We start from the raw sequence: 22482 nt of genomic DNA, 5'->3' as shown, positions 1-22482 counted from the left end.
ACCCATTAAAGAGTCTCTATTGGGGTGATGAAGAACTTAGTAGATGTCCCATCTACCACTCTCAGGCGAGTCGGATAAAGCATTGAATAACGATAGCCCTTGGCATGCAGCTTCGACTGGACCTCAGTGAACTGCACCCGTTGCTTGCGTAGCTCCACAGAAAAGTCAGGGTAGAAGGACACTCTGCTCCATTCATAAATGGCCTCTCCCTTAAGTCTTACAGCTCGTAAAACAGCATCTCTGTCCTTGAAGTGTAGGAGCTTGGCCAGAAAAGAATGTGGGGGACCCCCAGGAGGAGGGGGTCTAGCAGGGATTCTATGAGCCCGTTCAACGGAGAAATAGGGAGAGAAGGTGTCCACTGGAAGAATCTCCAACCACGTTTCAAGGAATGGCACAGGATCATTCCCTTCCACCTTTTCAGGGAGGCCCACCAGGGGGAATATTGTTGACCCCCCCCCCCAGGCGGTTCTCCATATCATCAATGCGGCCCAGAACTCCCGTCATCTGCCGCGGTAGTGAATCCACTCTGTTTGGCAAAGGATGAAAAATATCTTGCACCGTAGAGACCCGGCGCTCCTCCTCCTCAGTGCGATCACGTATCTTCTGGATCTCATGGTGCAGGATAACAAATTCCTGCCACGGTTCATCTACTTTAGTCACCATGATGGATTGACGGGATGTAAAGGTAGTCAAAAGTTCGGAGCACTGTTGGTACAGAGCAGCATCATCATCAACAGGTCTTTCAGGAGTCAATTGCTGCAGAGGAATCAGAGAACCCTCAAATAATGATAGAGGCAGATCAGGAGAGTCACCCCTAGGCCTGTCCGGAGGACTGGAGAATTGGCTAGGTGCTTTCTCCGCCCCCGCACGGATACTTTAGCAGCAAGCGGGTCTGAGAACCAGGATCCCCGATGAGAAGGGCCACAGGAAAGGGAGGACCCATCATCAGAGGAGGCATCCTCATCAGAGGTCAGCCTAGAGGCTTCAGCATTCATTTTAGATTTCTTATTTCTGTGACTACAAAGGGGGCTAGCAGGATACACAGAGCAGGTAGAAAGGCACTAGTATTATAGTCCCAGGAGCACTTGTCTCCCCTAGAGGTCTATACTGCAATCTTCAGTAAATCGGTAAGGCACCACAAGTCCCTGCAATCATAGAGGCCTCCCTCAGGATACTCACAAATGGCAAGGCAGCTAGCTGTCCAGGGAGAGCTCTCCCAGCATGTACAGGAGAACTCTAGTGAGGCACCTCCTAAGTGTGGGCAGGACAGCAGCAGGCATACTGAGATGGATGGCCAGAGAGGGTCAACAGGTAGATACCGCAGCAAGCAGAAGGAGACTGTATCCACTCCGTCTCCCAGCAGTAGGAGCTTCCAGCAGGAGATGTGCCGCACTTCACCTTCCCGGCTGCCACCAGCCAGTTGCAGCAGGAGTAACCACGGCAACCCGCAGAGGCCCTGCCCATGAAGGCCTAAGACGGCGCCCAGCTCCAGGGATGGCCGAAGACCCCGGATCCAGCAAGGCCAGGAGGCACCACACCACCTGGCTCGCCACCGCAGCACGGGGCAAGCAGGACCCCGCCACCAGACCGCATCGGAACTTCACATCAACACTCAGACTGGGACCAGGACTCTACAGGCCGCGGAAGCCAACCGCTCCCCACAGAAGCTTCACCGGAGATTCCCACCGCCTGTAGCTACCCAACCGATGGAAACCAGCCCTGCAGGGTGAGTAAATAAAGAGTAATTAGGCAGGAGCTCCTACAGGACATATCCGCTCACTCACACAAATTTTGTAACATGATCAAGAACTTGGCATTAATACCCTAAACAATATCTTTCCTTTAGATGCCTAGTAAACATAAGTGTGTTTATTTTCCTTTTTATTCATTAGAACTATAGGGTGGGCCATTTATATGGATACACCTTAATAAAATGGGAATGGTTGGTGATATTAACTTCCTGTTTGTAGCACACTAGTATATGTGAGGGGGGAAACTTTTCAAGATGGGTGGTGACCATGGCGGCCATTTTGAAGTTGGCCATTTTGAATCCAACTTTTGTTTTTTCAATAGGAAGAGGGTCATGTGACACATCAAACTTATTGGGAATTTCACAAGAAAAACAATGATGTGCTTGGTTTTAATGTAACTTTATTCTTTCATGAGTTATTTACAAGTTTATGACCACTTATAAAATGTGTTCAATGTGCTGCCCATTGTGTTGGATTGTCAATGCAACCCTCTTATCCCACTCTTCACACACTGATAGCAACACCGCAGGAGAAATGCTAGCACAGGCTTCCAATATCCGTAGTTTCAGGTGCTGCACATCTCTTATCTTCACAGCATAGACAATTGCCTTCAGATGACCCCAAAGATAAAAGTCTAAGGGGGTCAGATTGAGAGACCTTGGTGGCCATTTAACTGGCCCACGATGACCAATCCACTTTCCAGGAAACTGTTCATCTAAGAATGCTCGGACCTGACACCCATAATGTGGTGGTGCACCATCTTGCTGGAAAAACTCGGGGAACGTGCCAGCTTCAGTGCATAAAGAGGGAAACACATCATCATGTAGCAATTTCACATATCCAGTGGCCTTGAGGTTTCCATTGATGAAGAATGGCCCCACTATCTTTGTACCCCATATACCACACCATACCATCAATTTTTGTGTTCCAACAGTCTTGGAGGGATCTATCCAATGTGGGTTAGTGTCAGACCAATAGCGGTGGTTTTGTTTGTAAACTTCACCATCCACATAAAAGTTTGCCTCATCACTGAACAAAATCTTCTGCGTAAACTGAGGGTCCTGTTCCAATTTTTGTTTTGCCCATTCTGCAGCACCTGAAACTACGGATACTGGAAGCCTGTTCTAGCATTTCATATATGCACCTACAATTGTCACCCCAAAAAATCACTACCATAAATTGCAAAAATAGATAAACTTTATTAATAGAAAAATATATAGAACAATATAATGACAACTGGACAGACAACCCCTACCCCATAAAAAACATATACCCCAAATTATGCATGGGATCCCAGGTACCATCAACCATAATAGTGGAGTATGCCAGATAACAAAAATACCTCCTCCATATAGCACTATAAGATAATGTCAACCATAGACCCTATAAGATCAGAATAATACATCAATGCAGTACATTACCTGTGACAGGCATACTTCTAGTGACCATCAGGAGACCCCGTGCACCTCAACAAACGTTGTTTCGTGTTGTTTTGTTTTTTTTCAGTCAGAAGCATTTCCACGTGGAATTGGCGCGGAATTTCCGCATGAAAAAAAATTAAAATGTTATGAATAGAAATACTTGATACTCCTCCACATGAAACCTGCATTTCCGCGCAGAATTCCGCGCAAAATCTCTGTGAGTTCTTGTGGAAAAGTAACAATATTTTGAGGCAGAAAATTTCTGCTTGATTTCCGCCCCAATTCCTCAGTGTGAACATACCCTTATACTAAGTTTAAAAGGAACACTATAAAATCTTCATATACACATGAAATATGCTTCATATATGTTCAGAATGCCGGGATGCCGAAACTGCAGGTCAGACATCCTTTGGATAGGGGATAAGATGTCCAGGGACAGAGTTTTGATCGATCAGGTTTTGTGTGTTCAGACCCTGACAAGTTATTAGAACGGGCCTGGAAAAAAGTGCAGCTGACCAAGACAATCCTATAGACTTTCACTGTAAGTTTGTTTCTCACTTAGCACGCTCTTCTCCCATCTAGATCTTGCTATCTATAGCTATGTCTGAAAACTAATAAACAGTGACTTAACATACGTTTTTTTTTTTTTTTTTTTTTTTTTTTTAATAGTGACAGTGCTCATTAAAGTTTTTAAGTAAGGAATCATTGGCATTTAGGAAACCACTAGGTGTCACTGCAATTAAGAAAAAAAAAGAAACATACCGAATGGCACGAATATCAAGCTTTCTGAAGAAGAGATGCTTTAACCACTTAATGTCTATACACTAATTAGATAAATGGTGTGAGAACCAGCTGAATTGTGTGCAACCTGCTAACCTTTTTAAGTGTATGAAGGAGTCTCCACTCTTCCCAGACAGCAGATGGGATGATTTTGTAAGTCCATAGGCCTGATCTAATGTTTTATTGAATGGTAGAAAAGCTGCCACAAGAAGTGTCTGGCAGCAACTTTAGAAAAAAATTCTTAACAGACACAGGGAAAATACTCCAACTATTTGTTGTGAAAACGAAGACAATAAAAGTTTTTATAATAAAACTAGCAACTTAAAGGGGTATTTCAGGAAAAACTGGCTCCAGAAAGTTAGACAGATTTGTAAATTACTTCTATAAAAAAAATCTTAATCCTTCCAGTAGTTATCAGCTGCTGAAGTTGAGTTGTTGTTTTCTGTCTGACAACAGTGCTCTGTGCTGACACCTATGCTTGTCTCAGGAACTGTCCGGAGTAGGAGCAAATCTCCATAGCAAACGGGGGGGGGGGGGGGGGGGGCGTGGCCTCGAGCTGGAGCGGACGCATGTAGTGTGAGCTCCTGCTCGGAGCCCGCTATATTTTATCCTGTAACCTCATCTTAGCTTCCTAAATGCCTGATGGTTCCTAAGGTGGACCCAAACCGGGCACAGTTCAAATCTGCAGCAGAAAAGCTGCGGGAATTCGTGCGCACTGAAAAGCAAGATGGCGCCGGCCACGCTTCTTCTCGACCCTTCAGCCATGAGACCGCAGCGCTAAAAGCACTCCTGCCTGCGATTCAGGCCTTTTAGACCTCACTCACGGGCAAAATGGAGGAATTAGAATCGATGTGGGCCTCCTACATCATGATTTACAGAACCTGCGGGATAGAGTAGTTGAAACAGAGACTAGGATCTCCACATTAGAGGACACTTTGGCACTTATCCCTGAATCTCTAGCCTCTCTGAATGTGCAAGTGGAGCAGGCCGGGCAGAAAAATTGACTTTGAAAACCGCCTGCATTGTAACAACATTAAGGTGATTAGCTTGCCGGAGAGAACTGTTTCCAGATGCCCCTTTTTTCACCTGCATTTGCGGTTGAATGCGCCCACCGCGTACCTGCTAAACCCCCTATACCTGGGGCCTTGCCAAGACCATTTCTCATCCGACTGCTCAATTGCAATGACAGGGACCTGGTGCTGCGGTCTGACAGACGCTTACAAGACCTCACCTATGAGAATTCCAAAGTATCCATCTTCCCAGATTTTTCCTCTGACCTCCAACGCAGAAGGGTGACATTTGCTGCTGTGAAGGGCAGGCTGCGTGCCAAAAGCATTCTCTATTCTATGTCCTACCCGCACTGCTTGTGGGTGATTGATTGGCAACCGTGCAGTCTTCTTTTCTACACCACAGGAGGCTGACTCTTGGCTGGAACGCCAACACCGAAGGAACAGATTGCACCTCTCCTTGTGATGTTTTTGCACTGACCCTTGCTCCGAGACTCCTGTTCCTCTGGACCTGACCTCCACCTGCTGACTCTTTCCCTATCTGCAGCTGATGCACTCGGATACACACCTCACTGTGCCTTTTGCCCGTTGACTTTTTTCCCTGACCTGGACACCCGGGGAAGTCTCCCTCTCACCTTGCCATATAGTTCACCCCTTCTCCCGGTTTTTCCCTTTTCTCTGGTTTATGCTCATATACGTAGATATAGTCCCCAAATAGTTGTGTTACAGGAGACGCACCTTGTGCTGGACAAAGCCCGTCGGCTGCTGCGCCCTTGGGTGCAATGGTCGTGCCACATGTTCCACTCTTCCTTCTCCAGGGGGGTCTCTGTCCTGGTTCACAGGGCGGTTAGGTGGGAACCTATTTCTGTCTGGATCCCCATGGGAGGTTTGTTTTTATTTATGCCTTTATTAATAATGTACTATATGTTTTGTTATTCCTGTATGTCCCCCCACCAGCTTATATGGAACTACTGCACATGGTTTTTACTTTTGCTGCTCACTATCTAGCTGCTAAGATGTTTTGTATGGGTGACTATCAATGGACGGGTTCATAACCATGTTAAAGACACAGTAGTGGGTCTACCGCTCAGGCATCTCGGGCGACCCCTCTCTCATCTCTGTTGGAGGAGGTGGGTTGGCTCAACGTGTATCTGCTTAAAATTCCCTATGATCGTGCTTATCCATGTTATACTATTGGTAGGAATGTTCTTTCACGTATTGATGATATCGTTTTTACTAATGCACTGGGTTATGCGCAGGTGGAATATGTGGCATATGGGCTATGGGCGATCTCAGACCACTCCCCCTGCTTTTGCAAGTGTCTATGACATCTCCCCCAGCTTACAGTAGGTGGTGAGTCCACCCCATCCCTTGATTGGAGTGTTCCGATCACAGGGGCCTATGGGACTTGTGTCTATCCTCCTATACACACCTCATCCAAGCGAATATTTATAGGTTACTATTGCCTGCCGAGAGGAGATGGAGAGAGCATATTCCTGCTATCACCACTGATGATTGCGAAGAGGTTCTTTCTTCTCATATGTACATTTCCCCAGCGACTAACAATAAACAGATTCAGCTGTATATCATTCATTACTCCTACATAACTCCTGTGAATCTACACAAAATGGGGCGCTCACCCTCTGATGCCTGTCATCGGTGTTCTGCTCCCTGTGCCTACTTCTGGCCCCTGATCTGGACCTGCCCACATGTGTCCTCCTATTGGTCAACAGTGTTTATCTCTCCTGTCGACTATAGTGCAACCGCCACCTCCTTTGGAGCCGCTGGTTTGTGTTCTCGCGGGAGTCCCTCTAGAAAGGCTGTGGTCCTCAGTTGGATGGATACGAGACCCCTGACATGCTCCCAATGGAAGAGATTGGTCAATGCCGTTTTCCCCTTCCACCGTATTGTGTACAAACATAGAAAATACCCTGCTAAATTTGACAAAGTGTGGCGCGTGTGGTGTAATTCCCCCTTAACACAATGTTCACGCAGAGCTGTTAGAGCGCTTACCTCACCTTTTTAGTGTGCGCTCATGTGTTTATGTTCGTATACTTATTCTTATGCACCTTTGCTCATTCATATGGTCTGAAGTGGGATGCCTAAGTACTTTTGCCCTATGTGATATGAGATCATCTCCTTTGTTTTGTTTGTTCTCTTTTTTTTTTTTCTCGGTTTTTCCTGCTAATGTTTTTCCTGATCTTCACCTGTGGTAGCATTTGGCAGCACTCTTGGACTTCACTCGAGGTGATATGTGATTTAGATTTTTTTTTTTATTCCAAAAAATGTTATTGGTTTTAAACATTATAGAAAAATTGTACAAACTTAGACGTAGAGTCATACAGAAGACAGAGTATTCAGACATCAAAACAGTAGAGCACTTCGGTTGCTATGCAAATAGTACTATTGTCTTCCAGAGGATAGTAACTAAGCAATATGTCATGAATGCGAAGTAACTGCATAGACAATAGGAACCTCACAGTAATACATGGTAACCTAAATATGCCTGGAGAACAATTATAAAAAGAAAAGAGGTGCGCTCCTGGTGTAATACTGCGGGATGAACAAGAAAGGTGTATGGATAAATTGCACCTTACCGTGTGGTGTTGTACTAAGAGTACAACACCTGAGATGGCATATAAACTCGCTCAAGTCGGTGACAGGTGGCAGCCTCGGTATCCGATTCCCATAACTTCTCAGTTCGATATAGAAAGTATAAAAGAGCAAAAGGTGAGAGACTATCCGATGGCGCCTTCCTGAATGATTCCAAATTGCCGTGAGTTTAAACAAGGCAATTTTATTAGAAATAGCACTATTTCTAATAAAATTGCCTTGTTTAAACTCACGGCAATTTGGAATCATTCAGGAAGGTGCCATCGGATAGTCTCTCACCTTTTGCTCTTTTATACTAAATATGCCTGTAGGCATGTAAAGAGAAAGTTACAGAACAAGATCACTATAACGTAGAAACTGATAGGGTGGTTCTACATGGACCACTGTTTACATAAACTATTCATCCAGCATATAAGTATCAAAAGAAAATGAAAGTCTCCGGATGTGCCTTAAAATGTAACTTTTACTAGTATCAATTAAAATTATTAAACTATTATAGGTGTTGGTTCATGGATAGCCCAATGGCAAAAATAAACAGAAGAGGGTGCTAATTATTGGAAAATTGCTGAGCCCAGCCAATATCCCTATAGCACAATCACTGTTAAAAAAAATATATATAGATAAACACACAGCCAGCGCAGTCACTGGAAAAGGTACGTAACAAAACAAGGTATTGTTATGATAGAATTTCCGCCAACGCGTTTCTGCCACCTGTCACGGTGACGTCATCAGGGAGGAATATATAACTATCTTATTTGTCCAAATCGGTACCACAAAGTATATAGAAATTAATTAATGTATATGCCAAAAAAATCCTTAAAAGGAAAGCATAATACCAAACTTATATACAGACAGTGGAATCAAGCATGTAGCATATTGCCCCAGGTAACTTGTAGTCAATAGCACCGCCTGTAGGGGGAAAAAAAGTATGCAGATCCACTGTCTATGTTCATAATCCTGCGATCCACGGTTTCCACGGATCAGTAGAGTGACGGCGTGAGACACCTGCAATCCTTCAGGGAGCTGGGGATTACCGGCTCACTTGCGGGTTCCAGCGAGGAGATGACTGTGTATTTATCTATATATTTTTTTTAACAGTGATTGTGCTATAGGGATATTGGCTGGGCTCAGCAATTTTCCAATAATTAGCACCCTCTTCTGTTTATTTTTGCCATTGGGCTATCCATGAACCAACACCTATAATAGTTTAATAATTTTTATTGATACTAGTAAAAGTTACATTTTAAGGCACATCCGGAGACTTTCATTTTCTCCTTCTTTTAAAACAGAACAAGAATAAGAAGTCATTATGTATATTATCAATCAGCTATATTAAATATGCTTCGGATAGTGAGGAGTCGACACCCAGGAGTTCCAAAGTTTAAGAAGTTTATCATACGAACTCGTTGCTAGCGAAAAAGCTTTCTCATAATCGCATATTAGGTTCAAGAGGTTGAAAACTTCACAGAGGGAGGGAATTTTAGCTGATTTCCAGTTTCTAACTAACTGTAATTTGGTGGCCCTATATAAATGGGCGAGATGGTAGCGTAGACCTGGGGTAATCATATCAAAGTTCATGAGTTGGAGGACTGTTTCTGGGGCTAGGGTGCTTGGAGACTGCAGCAATTCGGTAGTCATTAGTTCAATCCCTTTCCAGAGCTTCGCAAGGTGAGGGCATTCCCATAGATTATGGAGGAGAGAACCTGTTTCACCGCAACCACGCCAACACAAGTTTGAGCATGTAGGGTCAAGTAGATGCAGTCTGGATGATTACCAACTTTTTGTGTACCCACTCAATATGTGAGTTGTTTAACGCTGTTCTTTCTTTTATGACATTGATCTTTATGTATTTGCTCATGTTTTTTCTTTGCTCTGTAATGCCAATGCCAACAAAAAAAATAATCTCCATAGCATACCTCTAATGCTTCGTACAATTCCTGAGACAAGCAGAGGTGTCAGCAGGGAGCACTGTTTTCAGAAAGAAAATAACTCCACTTCAGCAGCTGATAACTACTGGAAGTATTCATATTTTTTAATAGAAGTAATTTACAAATATGTTTAACTTTCTGGAGCCAGATTTTTCCTGGAATACCCCTTTAACGCATCTCTAAGTAATAGGGAAGGAGTCTATAATTCTTGTGTTAAGGTCATGTATATATCCATTTTATGTAATGCAAAACATTAACCTGACAATGTGATCTTTTTTAGTGTTTTCCTAGTGCTATTACCAGTCATGTTGCAGCAGAGTATCCAAGCAAATGTTTGGTAAGTGTTTTAGAATATAACAGAATATTTGTGACTGGACAGACCACTTGGTCCATCTAGTCTGTTGCTCGGCAATGACACTGCGAGTGCACTCGTCGACTTGCAGGCCCCTGTGTGGCTGCTCGGAGCAGCAGATTGCCGTTGGGTGGGGCAGGGGGCACGTCAACAGCTGGAGGCACACTATTGGTCGGGTCAACGGCGGATCCACAGTGTAAAATATGCTGCAGATCCGTTGTGTGACCCTACCCTTACTGTGAATTTACCAACCACATCCGTTGGAAGTTTTTTTTCAAGCATTTACTACTTTGTTATCATCAAAGGATCCTCAGACGCCCCCCCCCCCCTCCATCCTTATGTTTAACTTATTAATCTCTTCCAGACCCTGCTAGCTTTGCCCTTTATGACCCTTTGAAAAAAAAATGCTTTTATATATTTTAAGTGATTCTGAGATTGTTTTCTCGTGACACCTTGTACTTTGTTAGTGAAAAATTCTGATTGATACCTTCAGCGATTATTTTTGAAAAACTCAAACTTTTTTGGATGTCCGCCATTAACCCCTCAGATGCCATGATCAATACAGGGTCGCGGCAGTGCGGTACTTTGGATGATCGGATCGCACGCAGCGCTGCCGATCATCCAGCATGGTGGCCGGAAGTCCGCTCACCTGGCTCCGGCCGTCTCCCGGGGTCTTCTGTTCTGGTCTGAGATCGAGCAGACCAGAGCAGAAGATGACCGATAATACTGAGCAGTGCTATGTCCTATACATAGCACTGAATAGTATTAGCAATCAACTGATTGCTATGAATAGTACCCTATGGGGGCATAAAAAGTGTAAAAAAATTAATAAAAAAAAAGTAGTAAAATGAAAAAGTAAAAAAAATTGAAAAATCCCCTCCCCCCCCCCAAAAAAAGTAAAACGTCCGTTTTTCCCATTTTACCCCCAAAAAAGCGTAAAAAAAATAATTAATACACATATTTGGTATCGCCGCGTGAGTAAAAGTCTGAACTATTAAAATATATTGTTAATTATCCCGTACGGTGATCGGCGTAAATGTAAAAGATTTTTTAAAAAGTCCAAAATTGCAGCTTTTTTGTCACATTTTATTCCCCAAAAAATTTATGAAAAAATTAATTAAAAGTAAAACCTAAGCAAAAGCGGTACGGTACTGATAAAAACTACATTACGCTGATAATGCGGCATGTCCTCCCGAAGTATCCCGCCTATGACCGGCTTTACAAAGTGACGATCCAAGGAAAAATGCAGAGTGTGTCACATGAGGGAGATACGGAAGGACACCACCAAGTGTGCATTAAAAACTGCTTAACCCCCTTAAGGACTCAGCGTTTTTCCATTTTTGCATTTTCATTTTTTTCCTCATCACCTTCTAAAAATCATAACGCTTAAAATTTTGCACATAAAATTCCATATGATGGCTTATTTTTTGCGCCAAGCAAAGGGATGGAAGTCGAGGGTCCAGCTCACAAAAATGAATAAAACATAACTTTTACTTCACTTGTTAAAAAACATGGAATAGGAGAAAAACAAAAAACCTATAGGTACATTAAAAAATGAACGCAAATTTGGCGTTCAGTTTTTAATGCACCTATAGGTTTTTTGTTTTTCTCCTATTCCATGTTTTTTTAACAAGTGAAGTAAAAGATATGTTTTATTCATTTTTGTGAGCTGGACCCTCGACTTCCATCCCTTTGCTTTGTACTTTCCAGGATATGGCTCGCATTGTCCGTGCTCCAAACCTACCTGCAAAACCGCATGATAGCCGCATACCCATCTATTGATGTCTGCAGCGAGTGGTGAGCTGAACTTTTCTCTTTACTTATTTTTTGCGCCACCAATTCTACTTTGCAATGAATGACATTAGTCATTTTACTAAAAAATCCACAGCGAAACAGGAAAAAAATTCATTGTGCGACGAAATTGAAGAAAAAATATAATTTGGTAAATTTTGGGGACTTCCGTGTCTACGCAGTCCATTTTTTTTGTAAAATTGACACCTTATCTTTATTCTTTAGGTCCATACGGTTAAAATGATGCCATACTTATGTAGGTTTGATTTTGTCGTACTTCTGAAAAAAATCATAACTACATGCAGGAAAATTTATATGTTTAACATTGTCATTTTCTGACCCCCATAACTTTTTATTTTTCCGCGTACGGGCCGGTATGAGGGCTCATTTTTTGCGCCGTGTTCTGAAGTATTTATCTGTACCATTTTTGCATTGATCAGACTTTTTTATCGCTTTTTAATCATTTTTTTTTTATTATATAAAAAGTGACCAAAAATACACTACGTTGGACTTTGGAATTTTTTTACGCGTACGCCATTGACTGTGCCATTTAATTAACAATATATTTTTATAGTTCGAACATTTACGCACGCGGCAATACCACATATGTTTATTTTTATTTATATGGGTTTTTTTTTATGGGAAAAGGGGGATGATTCAAACTTTTATTAGGGAAGGGATTAAATGACTTTTATTAACTTTTTTTTTCACTTTTTTTTTTTTGCAGTGTTATAGCTCCCATAGGGGGCTATAACACTGCACACACTGATCTTTTATCCTTATCCCTGCAAAGCCATAGCTTTGCATGGATCAGCCTAATAGGGAGTTGATTGCTGAAGCCTGTAGGCTTGGAGCAATCAAACGCCGATCGGATGCGACGGAGCAAGGTAAGGGGGCCTCCGCTCGCATCCTAGCTGATCAGGACATCGCGATTTTATCGCGATAGTCCCGATCAGCCTGACCGAGCTGCCGGGCAGCTTTTACTTTCATTTTCGACGCGGCGATCAACTTTGATCGCCGCGTCTGAAGGGTTAATAGTGCACGGCACAACGATCTGTGCCGCACGCTATTAGCCCAGGGTCCAAGCTATGAATAGCAGCCGGGACCCACCCAGTGTGATGGGGGGTCACGTTTTAAACACCAGGCCCGGGCGCAGGGTGTACAGGTACCCCCTGCGTCCTTATGAGGTTAAGGGAGTATCACACTTCCATGCAGTACAAAATTTTCCCTTTTCATTAAAATTTTCCATAATTTGACCCCAATGTACCAAGTCCAGAGTACATTCCAAGTTTTAACCCCATAAAACCACTAAATTGCCCAAAAAGCTCTTTCATAAAAAAAAACCTGATAAGTCCTCTGGGGGTATTTTTTCCAAAAATGGGTCATAGGTCACTGAGTCACTATCATCGGGGACTTTTTTATGATGCCTCAAGCGCGCAGCGCTCTCTCTCCACCTGAGCGGGGGTGCACATTTGAGGCAACAGGTTAGGGACAGCCACACACATCATATTCCCAAAATGATGCTTCAGAGCATAGGGTTTGGCTACCCTCTGGGTTTGGCTATTCTCTGGATCATCATTTTGGGAACATAAACTGTTTTATGATTTTACATCCCACTGTACCCCATTTTAGTAATTTACCCCATGTAACGTTCCTTGAGGGGGGGTCCCACTGTTCTGGCTCCATAGGCAGCTATGTAAAAGCTCAAGGCCCCTGACTGCACTCCTGCTCTTCCAAGACTGGTGTGCACCCGCAGAGCTGTTTATGCCCAGATATGTCCTTTCTCCAAAGAAATGTATCTACAAATTTATGGTGACATTTTCTCCTTTTACCACTTGTGAAAAAGAAAAATTTGGGGTAACCCCAGCATTTTAGTGTAAAAAATTAACATTTTTCCTTTTCACATCCCACTTTAATGAACATTTATCAAACACCTGTGGGGTGTTAAGGCTCACTGTACCCCTTGTTACGTGCCTTGAGGCGTGTAGTTTCCAAAATAGTATGCCATGTGGGTTTTTTATTTTTATTTTGCTGTTCTGGCACCATAGGGGCTTCCAAAATGCGACATGCCCCCCCCCATTTCAGCAAAATTTGCAAATGTGACTCCTTCTCTTCTGAGCATTGTAGTTCGCCCGCAGTCCAATTGACGTCCACACATGGGGTACTTGCATACTCAGAAGAGATGGGGTTACAAATTTTGGGGGGCATTTTCTCCTATTACCAGCGTTTTATAAAAATAAAAAAAAATTTACACATCCAAAGTCGTCAAACACCTGTGGGATGTTAAGGCTCACTGTACCCATTGTTACGTTCTTTGAGGGTTGTAGTTTCCAAACTAGAATGCCATGTGTGGGGTTTTTGCTGTTCTGGCACCATAGAGGCTTCCCAAATGTAACATGCCCCCCAAAAACCATTTCAGAAAAACTCACTCTTCAAAATCCCATTGTCGCTCCTTCCTTTCGGAGCCTTGTAGTGGACCCGCAGAGCACCTGACATACACATATGAGGTATTTCCTTACTAGAGAGCAATTGGGTTTCAAATTTTGGGAAGATTTCTCTCATTTTACCCCTTGTAAAAATCCAAAAACTGGCTGTACAAGAACATGCAGAATATAAAAAATTAAGATTTTGAATTTTCTCTTTCACTTTGCTGCTATTCCTGCGAAACACCTAAAGGGTTAACACACATACTGAATGTCATTTTGAATACTTTGAGGGGTTCAGTTTTTATAATGGGGTCATTTGTGGGGTATTTCTAATATGAAGTCCCTTCAAATCCATTTCAAACCTGAACTGGTCCCTGAAAAATTCTAATTTTGAAATGTTTTCGAAAAATTGGAAAATTGCTGCTGAACTTTAAAGCCCTCTGATGTCTTCCAAAAGTAATAACATGTCAACTTTATGATGGAGACATAAAGTAGACATGTTGTATATGTGAATAAATATATCATTTATTTGGAATGTCCATGTTCCTTACAAGCAGAGAGCCTCAAAGTCAGAAAAATGCAACATTTTCAATTTTTTCATAAAATTTTGGAATTTTTCACCAAGAAATGATGCGAGTATCGAGGAAAATTTACCACTAACATAAAGTAGAATATGTCACATGATAGCTGCGGCACCGCGCTATCATTACTGCACAGAGCGAGTTCGCTCTGCACATAATGACGGGCAATACAGGGGCCGGAGCATCGTTACGTCACGGCTCCGCCCCTCGTGACGTCATGGCCCCCCCTCAGTACAAGTCTATGGGAGGGGGCGTGGTGGTCATCACGCCCCCGCCATAGACTTGCATTAAGGGGGCAGGCCGTGATGTCACGAGGGGCGGAGCCATTACATCACTCTGCTTCGTCCCCTGTATCGCCCGTCATTACGCACAGAGCGAACTCGCGGGACCCCGGCGATCTGACATCTTATCCCCTTAAACCCCTTAAGGACCAGGCCAATTTTCACTGTAGGACCAGAGCGTTTTTTGCACATCTGACCACTGTCACTTTAAGAATTAATATCTCTAAAACGCTTTTACCGAATATTCTGATTCTGAGATTGTTTTTTCATGACATATTCTACTTTATTTTGGTGGTACATTTTTGTCGTTACTTGCATCCTTTTTTGGTGAAAAATCCCCAAATTTCATGAAAATTTAGCATTTTTCTAACTTTGAAGCTCTCTGCTTGTAAGGAAAATGGATATTCCAAATAAATTTTATTTTTATTCACAAATACAATATGTCTTTTTTATGTTGGCATCATAAAATGGACATATTTTTACTTTTTGAAAAAATTAGAGGGCTTCAAAGTAGAGCAGCAATTTTCAAAAATGTCATGAAAATGGCAAAATCTGAAGGGACAGATGTTACAGAACTACAACTCCCAGCATGCCAAAGGCTGTCTGGGCATGCTGAGAGTTGTAGTTTGGCAACATCTGGAGGGCTACAGTTTGGGCACCACTGTAACAGTGGTCCCCAAACTGTGACCCTCAAGATGTTGCAAAACTACAACTCCCAGCATGCCCAGACAGCCTTTGGCTGTCTGGGCATGCTGGGAGTTGCAGTTTGGCCTTCCTAGTGGTTGCCACAGTAATGATCACTTTACTTTCACTTTCATCCCCCCCCCCCCACGTTGCTTCCCTACCTGAGCCAGGATCCAGACAGTCTGCAGCGACGATCAGCTGTTCCCAGGCATCTTCTCCTGCAGGTACCGACCTCCATCTTCTCCCCATGTTCCCCGCGACATTCAGGGGTGGGCAGAACGGGGAGTTGCCATGGCAACCCAGTGTCCTGCTCTGCCATTGGTCAGGACGTATGAGTATGTGCCTGGTCCTTAAGACCCAGGGCGCAGGGATGTACTCATACGTGCCTGGTCGTTAAGGGGTTAAAGGGGTACTCCGGTGGAAAACTTTATTTTTTTTTTTTTTTTTATCCACTGGTGCCAGAAAGTTAAACAGATTTGTAAATGACTTCTATTAAAAAAATCTTAATCCTTCCAGTACTTATTAGCTGCTGAATACTACAGAGGAAATTATTTTCTTTTTGGAACACAGTGCTCTCTGCTTAATCACGAGCACAGTGCTCTTTGCTGACATCTCTGTCCATTTTAGGAACTGACCAGAGCAGCGTATGTTTGCTATGGGGATTTTCTCCTACTCTGGAGTTCTTAAAATGGACAGAGATGTCAGCAGAGAGCACTGTGCTTGTGATGTCAGCAGAGAGCTCTGTGTTCCAAAAAGAAAATAATTTCCTCTGTAGTATTCAGCAGCTAATAAATACTGGACAAATTAAGATTTTTTAATAGAAGTAATTTACATATCTGTTTAAATTTCTGGCACCAGTTAATTTAAAAAAAAAAAAAGTTTTCCACCGGAGTACCCCTTTAACCCCTTAAGGACCTAGGGCGTATGGATACACCCTGGCTTTCTGGTACTTAAGGACCCAGGACGTATCCATACGCACGTGGGAATTTCTGTCCCCGCCGGGCGGGGACCGGACCGGGGTGCCTGCTGATATCGATCAGCAGGCACCCCGCGCAAATGCCCAGGGGGGTCATCAGACCCCCCATGTCGCGATCGGTAAAAATCGCAAGTGAATTCACACTTGCGATGTGCGCCGATTCGGGTCTATGGTGACCCGATGACCCAGAATAGAAGGGGGATCGCAGGTGTCCATGACACCCACGATCCCCCTGAAGCGATAGGAGTGAGGTGGCAGGGGTGTCACCCCTCCTCTCCCTGCTATTGGTCATCAAGACGCGATGACAAATAGCAGATCGGGGGCGGGGGGCTTTACTTTCGGTTTCCCCTTCCTGCCCACCCAAAATAGGCGGGGCAGAACGGGGAAACGACGCAGGACTGGCGCCTAAGTCCACTCACCCATCCGCGACGGCAGCGGGCGACGATTGACGTAAGAAGAGGACGGCGACGCAGCTCCGTCGTTCCTACGGAAGCCGTTGAGTTGCTTAGCAACATCTGGAGGGCTAGAGTCTGAGACCTCTATAGAGTGGTCTCTAAACTGTAGCCCTCCAGATGTGGCAAAACTACAACTCCCAGCATGCCCAGAGAGCTGTTTAGGCATGCTGGGATTTGAAGATTTGCAACAGATGGAGAGCTACAGTTTGAGACCACTGCACAATGATCTCTATACGGTCGCTCTCCAGATTTTGCAAAACTACAACTCCTAGAATGCCCACATAGCAGTTTGCTGTCTAGGCATGCTGGGATTTGCAGTTTTGCAACATCTGGAGGTCCACAGTTTGGAGATCACTGTGCAGTGGTCTCTAAACTATAGCTCTCCAGATGTTGCAAAACTGCAAATCCCAGCATGCCCAAACAGCAAACGGCTGTCTTGGCATGCTGGGAGTTGTAGTTGTGTACCTCCAGTTGTTGCATAACTACATCTCCCAGCATGCCCTTCGGCGATCAGTACATGCTGGGAGTTGTAGTTGGGTACCTCCAGCTGTTGCATAACTACATCTCCCAGCATGCCCTTCTGTGATCAGTACATGCTGGGAATTGTAGTTTTGCAACACCTGGAGGCACACTGGTTGGAAAATACTGAGTTAGGTAACTGAAGGTTTTCCAACTAGTGTGCCTCCAGCTGTTGCTAAAGTACAACTCCCAGCATTCACGGTCTGTCAGTACATGCTGGGAGTTGTAGTTTTGAAACAGCTGGAGGTTTGTCCCCCCATGTGAATGTACAGTGTACATTCACACAGGTAGGTTTACAGTTAGTTTTCTGCTTCAAGTTTGGGCTGCGGCAAATTTTTCGCCGCAGAACAAACTCCTAGCGGTAAACTCACTGTAAACGCCCGCCAGAGCGAACGTACACTAAAAACACTACACTACACTAACACATAATAAAGAGTAAAACATTACATATACACCCCCTTACACTGTCCTCCCCCCATAAAAATGAAAAACGTATCGTACGGCAGCGTTTCCAAAACGGAGCCTCCAGCTATTGCAAATCACCAACTCCCAGCATTTCCGGACAGTCACTGACTGTCCAGGCATGCTGGGAATTTAGCCACAGCTGGAGGCACCCTGTTTGGGAATCACTGCCTAGAATACCCCTATGTCCACCCCTATGAAATCCCTATGAAGCCCTCAAATGCACATGGCGCTCTCTCACTTCAGAGCCCTGTCGTATTTCAAGGAAACAGTTTAGGGTCACATATGGGGTATTTCTGTACTTGGGAGAAATTGCACTACATTACCCCTTATGAAAAGGAAAAGTTGGGGTCTACACCAGCCTGTTAGTGTAAAATTTGTTATATTTTTTAAACTAACATGCTGGTGTTGCCCCATACTTTTTATTTTCACAAGCGGTAAAAGCAAAAAAAGACCCCCAAAATTTGTAACGCAATTTCTCCTGAGTACGGAAATACCCCATATGTGGGCGTAAAATGTTCTGTGGACGCACAACAAGGCTCAGGAGAGAGAGCGCACCATGTACATTTGAGGCCTAAATTGGTGATTTGCACAGGGGTGGCTGATTTTACAGCAGTTCTGCCATAAACACAAAAAAATAAATACCCACATGTGACCACATTTTGGAAACTACACCCCTCACGGAACGTAACAAGGGGTATAGTGAGCCTTAACACCCCACAGGTGTTTGACAAAATAGTTGGATGGGAAAATGAGAAAAAAAAATTTTTTCGCTAAAATGCTGGGGTTACCCTAAATTTTTCATTTTCACAAGGGAAAATAGGAAAAAAGCCCCCCAAAATTTGTAACCCCATTTCTTCTGAGTAAGAACATACCCCATATGCGGATGTAAAGTGCTCTGCGGGTGCACTACAATGCTCAGAAAAGAAGGAGCGCCATTGGGATTTTGAAGAGAAAATTTGTCCGGAATTGAAGGCCACGTGTGTTTACAAAGCCCCCATAGGGCCAGAACAATGGACCCCCCCACATGTGACCCCATTTTGGAAACTACACCCCTCACGTAATGTAATAAGGGGTGCAGTGAGCATTTATGCCCCACATGTGTCTGACAGATTTTTGGAACAGTGATCCGTGAAAAGGAAAAATTACATTTTTTCATTTGCACAGCCCACTGTTCCAAAGATCTGTCAAACGCCAGTGGGGTGTAAATACTCACTGCACCCCTTACTAAATTCTGTGAGGGGTGTAGTTTCCAAAATAGGGTCACATGTAGGGGGGTCGACTGTTCTGGCACCACGGGGGGCTTTGTAAACGCACATGGCCCCCGACTTCCATTCCAAACAAATTATCTTTCAAAAAGCTCAATGGCTCTCCTCCTCTTCTAAGCATTGTAGTGCGCCAGCAGAGCCCTTGACGTCCACACATGGGGTATTTCCATACTCAGAAGAAATGGGGTTACACATTTTGGTGGTCATTTTCTCCTATTACCCCTTGTAGAAATGTAAAATTTGGGGAAAACAGCATTTTAGTGAAAAACATTTTTTTTTCATTTACACATCCAATTTTCACAAAAAGTCGTGAAATACCTGTGAGGTGTTATGGCTCACTGTACCCCTTGTTACGTTTCTTGAGGGGTGTAGTTTCCAAAATAGTATGCCATGTGCTCCTCTTCTGAGCATTGTAGTTCGCTCGCAGAGCATTTTACCTCCTAACATGGGGTATTTATATATTCAGAAGAGATGGGGTTACAAATTTTGGGGGGCATTTCCTCCCATTACCCTTTGTAAAAATGATAAATTAGGGGAAAAAACTGCACATTTTGTTTTTCATTTACATATCCGACTTTAACGAAAAGTCGTCAAACACCTGTGGGGTGTTAAGGGTCACTGAACACCTTGTTACGTGGCTTGAGGGGTGTAGTTTCCAAAATGGTATGCCATGTGGGGGGTTTCTGCTGTTCTGGCACCATAGGGGCTTCCTAAATGTGACATGCCCCCCCAAAAACCATTTCAGCAAAATTCACTCTCCAAAATCCCATTGTCGCTCCTTCCCTTCTGAGCCCTCTACTGAGCCCGCCGAACACTTGACATCTACATATGAGGTATTTCCTTACTCGAGAGAAATTGGGTTACAAATGTTGGGGGGATTTTTCATCTATTACCCCTTGTAAAAATTCAAAAACTGGGTCTACAAAAACATGCGAGTGTAAAAAATGAAGATTTTTAATTTTCTCCTTCACTTTGCTGCTATTCCTGGGAAACACCTAAAGGGTTAACAAACTTTCTGAATGTCATTTTGAATACTTTGAGGGGTGCAGTTTTTATAATGGGGTCATTTACGGGGTATTTTTAATAAGACAGACCTTCAAATCCACTTCAAATCTGAAGTGGTCCCTGAAAAATTCAGATTTTGTAAATTTTGTGAAAAATTGGAAAATTGCTGCTGGACTTTGAAGCCCTCTGGTGTCTTCCAAAAGTAAAAACATGTCAACTTTATGATGCAAATATAAAGTAGACATATTGTATATGTGAATCAATATATCATTTATTTGGAATATCCATTTTCCTTATAAGCAGAGAGCTTCAAAGTAAAAGTCGATTTTTTTCATTAAATTTTGGAATTTTTCACCAAGAAATGATGCAAGTATCGACAAAATTTTACCACCAACATAAAGTAGAATATGTCACGAAAAAACAATCTCTGAATCAGAATGAAAGGTAAAAGCATCCCAGAGTTATTAGTGCTTAAAGTGACAGTGGTCAGATGTTAAAAAAAATGGCCGGGTCCTTAACCTTTTGGGGACAAAGGGCATATGCATACGCCCTTGCGTCCTAGTACTTAAGGACGAAGGGCGTATCCATACGCCCGTGGGAATTTCGGTCCCCGCCGCGCTCCGGGCAGGGACCTTGCCGGGGTGACTGCTGATATCTATCAGCAGGCACCCCGTGCAAATGCCCAGGGGGTCATTAGACCCCCCCCCCATGTCGGCGATCGGCGCAAATCGCAAGTGAATTCACACTTGCGATTTGCGCCGATTCCGGGTCATTACGGGTCTATGGTGACCCGGAATAGAAGGGGGATCACGGTTGTCTAAGACAACTACGATCCCCCTACAGCGATAGGAGTGAGGTGGCAGGGGTGCCACCCCTCCTATCTCTGCTATTGGTGGTCTAGACGCGACCACCAATAGCAGATCGGGGACGGAGGGGTTTACTTTCGTTTTCCCCGTCCTGCCCTCCCACAATAGGCGGGGCAGGACGGGGAAATCGACGGGGACCAAACGCCGAAGGTCCACTTACCCCTCTGGAGGCTGCGGGCGACTGGGATCGGCGACGGAGATCGGCGCAGGCGGCGTGCGGCAGAAGAGGACGGCTCCCTGGATCCTACGGAAGCCGGTAAGTTGCCTAGCAACATCTGGAGGGCTACAGTCTGAGACTGTAGCCCTCCAGATGTTGCAAAACTACAACTCCCAGCATGCCCAGACAGCTGTTTGCTGTTTGGGCATGCTGGAATATGTAGTTTTGCAACAGCTGGAGGGCTGCAGTTTGAGACCGCTATATAGTGGTCTCTAAACTGTATCCCTCCAGATCTTGCAAAACTACAACTCCTAGCATGCTCAAACAGCTCTTTGCTGTCTGGACATGCTGGGATTTGTAGTTTTGCAACATCTGGAGGGTCACAGTTTGGAGATCACTGGGCAGTGGTCTATAAACTGTAGCCCTCCAGATGTAGCAAAACTGCAAATCCCAGCATGCTGAAACAGCAAACAGCTGTCTCGGCATGCTGGGAGTTGTAGTTGCGTAACCTCCAGGTGTTGCGTAACTACATCTCCCAGCATGCCCTTCGGTGATCAGTACATGCTGGGAGTTGTAGTTTTGCAACAGCTGGAGGCACACTGGTTGGAAAATACTGTTAGGTAACAGAACCTAACTGAAGGTTTTCCAACCAGTGTGCCTCCAGCTGTTGCAAAAGTACAACTCCCCCCCCCCCCATGGGAATGTACAGGGTACATTCACACGGGCAGATTTACAGTAAGTTTCCTGCTTCAAGTTTGGTCTGCGGCAAATTTTTTGCCGCAGCGCAAACTCCTAGCGGGAAACTCACCGTAACACGCCAGTGCGAATGTACCCTAAAAACACTACACTACACTTCCACATAATAAAGAGTAAAACACTACATATACACCCCCTTACACTGTCCCCCCCAATAAAAATGAAAAACGTATTGTACGGCAGGGTTTCCAAAAACGGAGCCTCCAGCTGTTGCAAAACAACAACTCCCAGCATTTCTGGACAGCCACTGACTGTCCATGCATTCTAGGAGTTAAGCAACAGCTGGAGGCACCCTGTTTGGGAATCACTGGCGGAGAGTACCCCTATGTCCACCCCAATACTATTCCTAATTTAGTCCTCAAATGCGCATGGTGCTCTCTCACTTCAGAGCCCTGTCGTATTT

At 44.0% G+C, this 22482-nt stretch overlaps 1 protein-coding gene across 5 annotated transcripts in view; it reads left to right on the top strand.

Annotated features, from left to right (window-relative positions):
* Positions 1-22482, top strand: part of MLC1 (modulator of VRAC current 1) — a 104902-nt gene that overhangs the window by 64518 nt on the left and 17902 nt on the right. For all 5 annotated transcript variants that reach the window (XM_056573732.1, XM_056573730.1, XM_056573734.1 and 2 more), the window contains one exon: positions 9781-9837. In XM_056573732.1, coding sequence (XP_056429707.1) covers positions 9781-9837 — 57 coding nt within the window. The remainder of the gene's footprint in view (positions 1-9780; positions 9838-22482) is intronic.

Source organism: Hyla sarda, chromosome 4 (assembly GCF_029499605.1).
Source record: "Hyla sarda isolate aHylSar1 chromosome 4, aHylSar1.hap1, whole genome shotgun sequence".
In the NCBI taxonomy this organism is placed as follows: Eukaryota; Metazoa; Chordata; class Amphibia; order Anura; family Hylidae; genus Hyla; species Hyla sarda.
The sequence above is the reverse complement of the archived record's forward strand: the minus strand, read 5'-3'. Positions and strand labels throughout refer to the sequence as shown.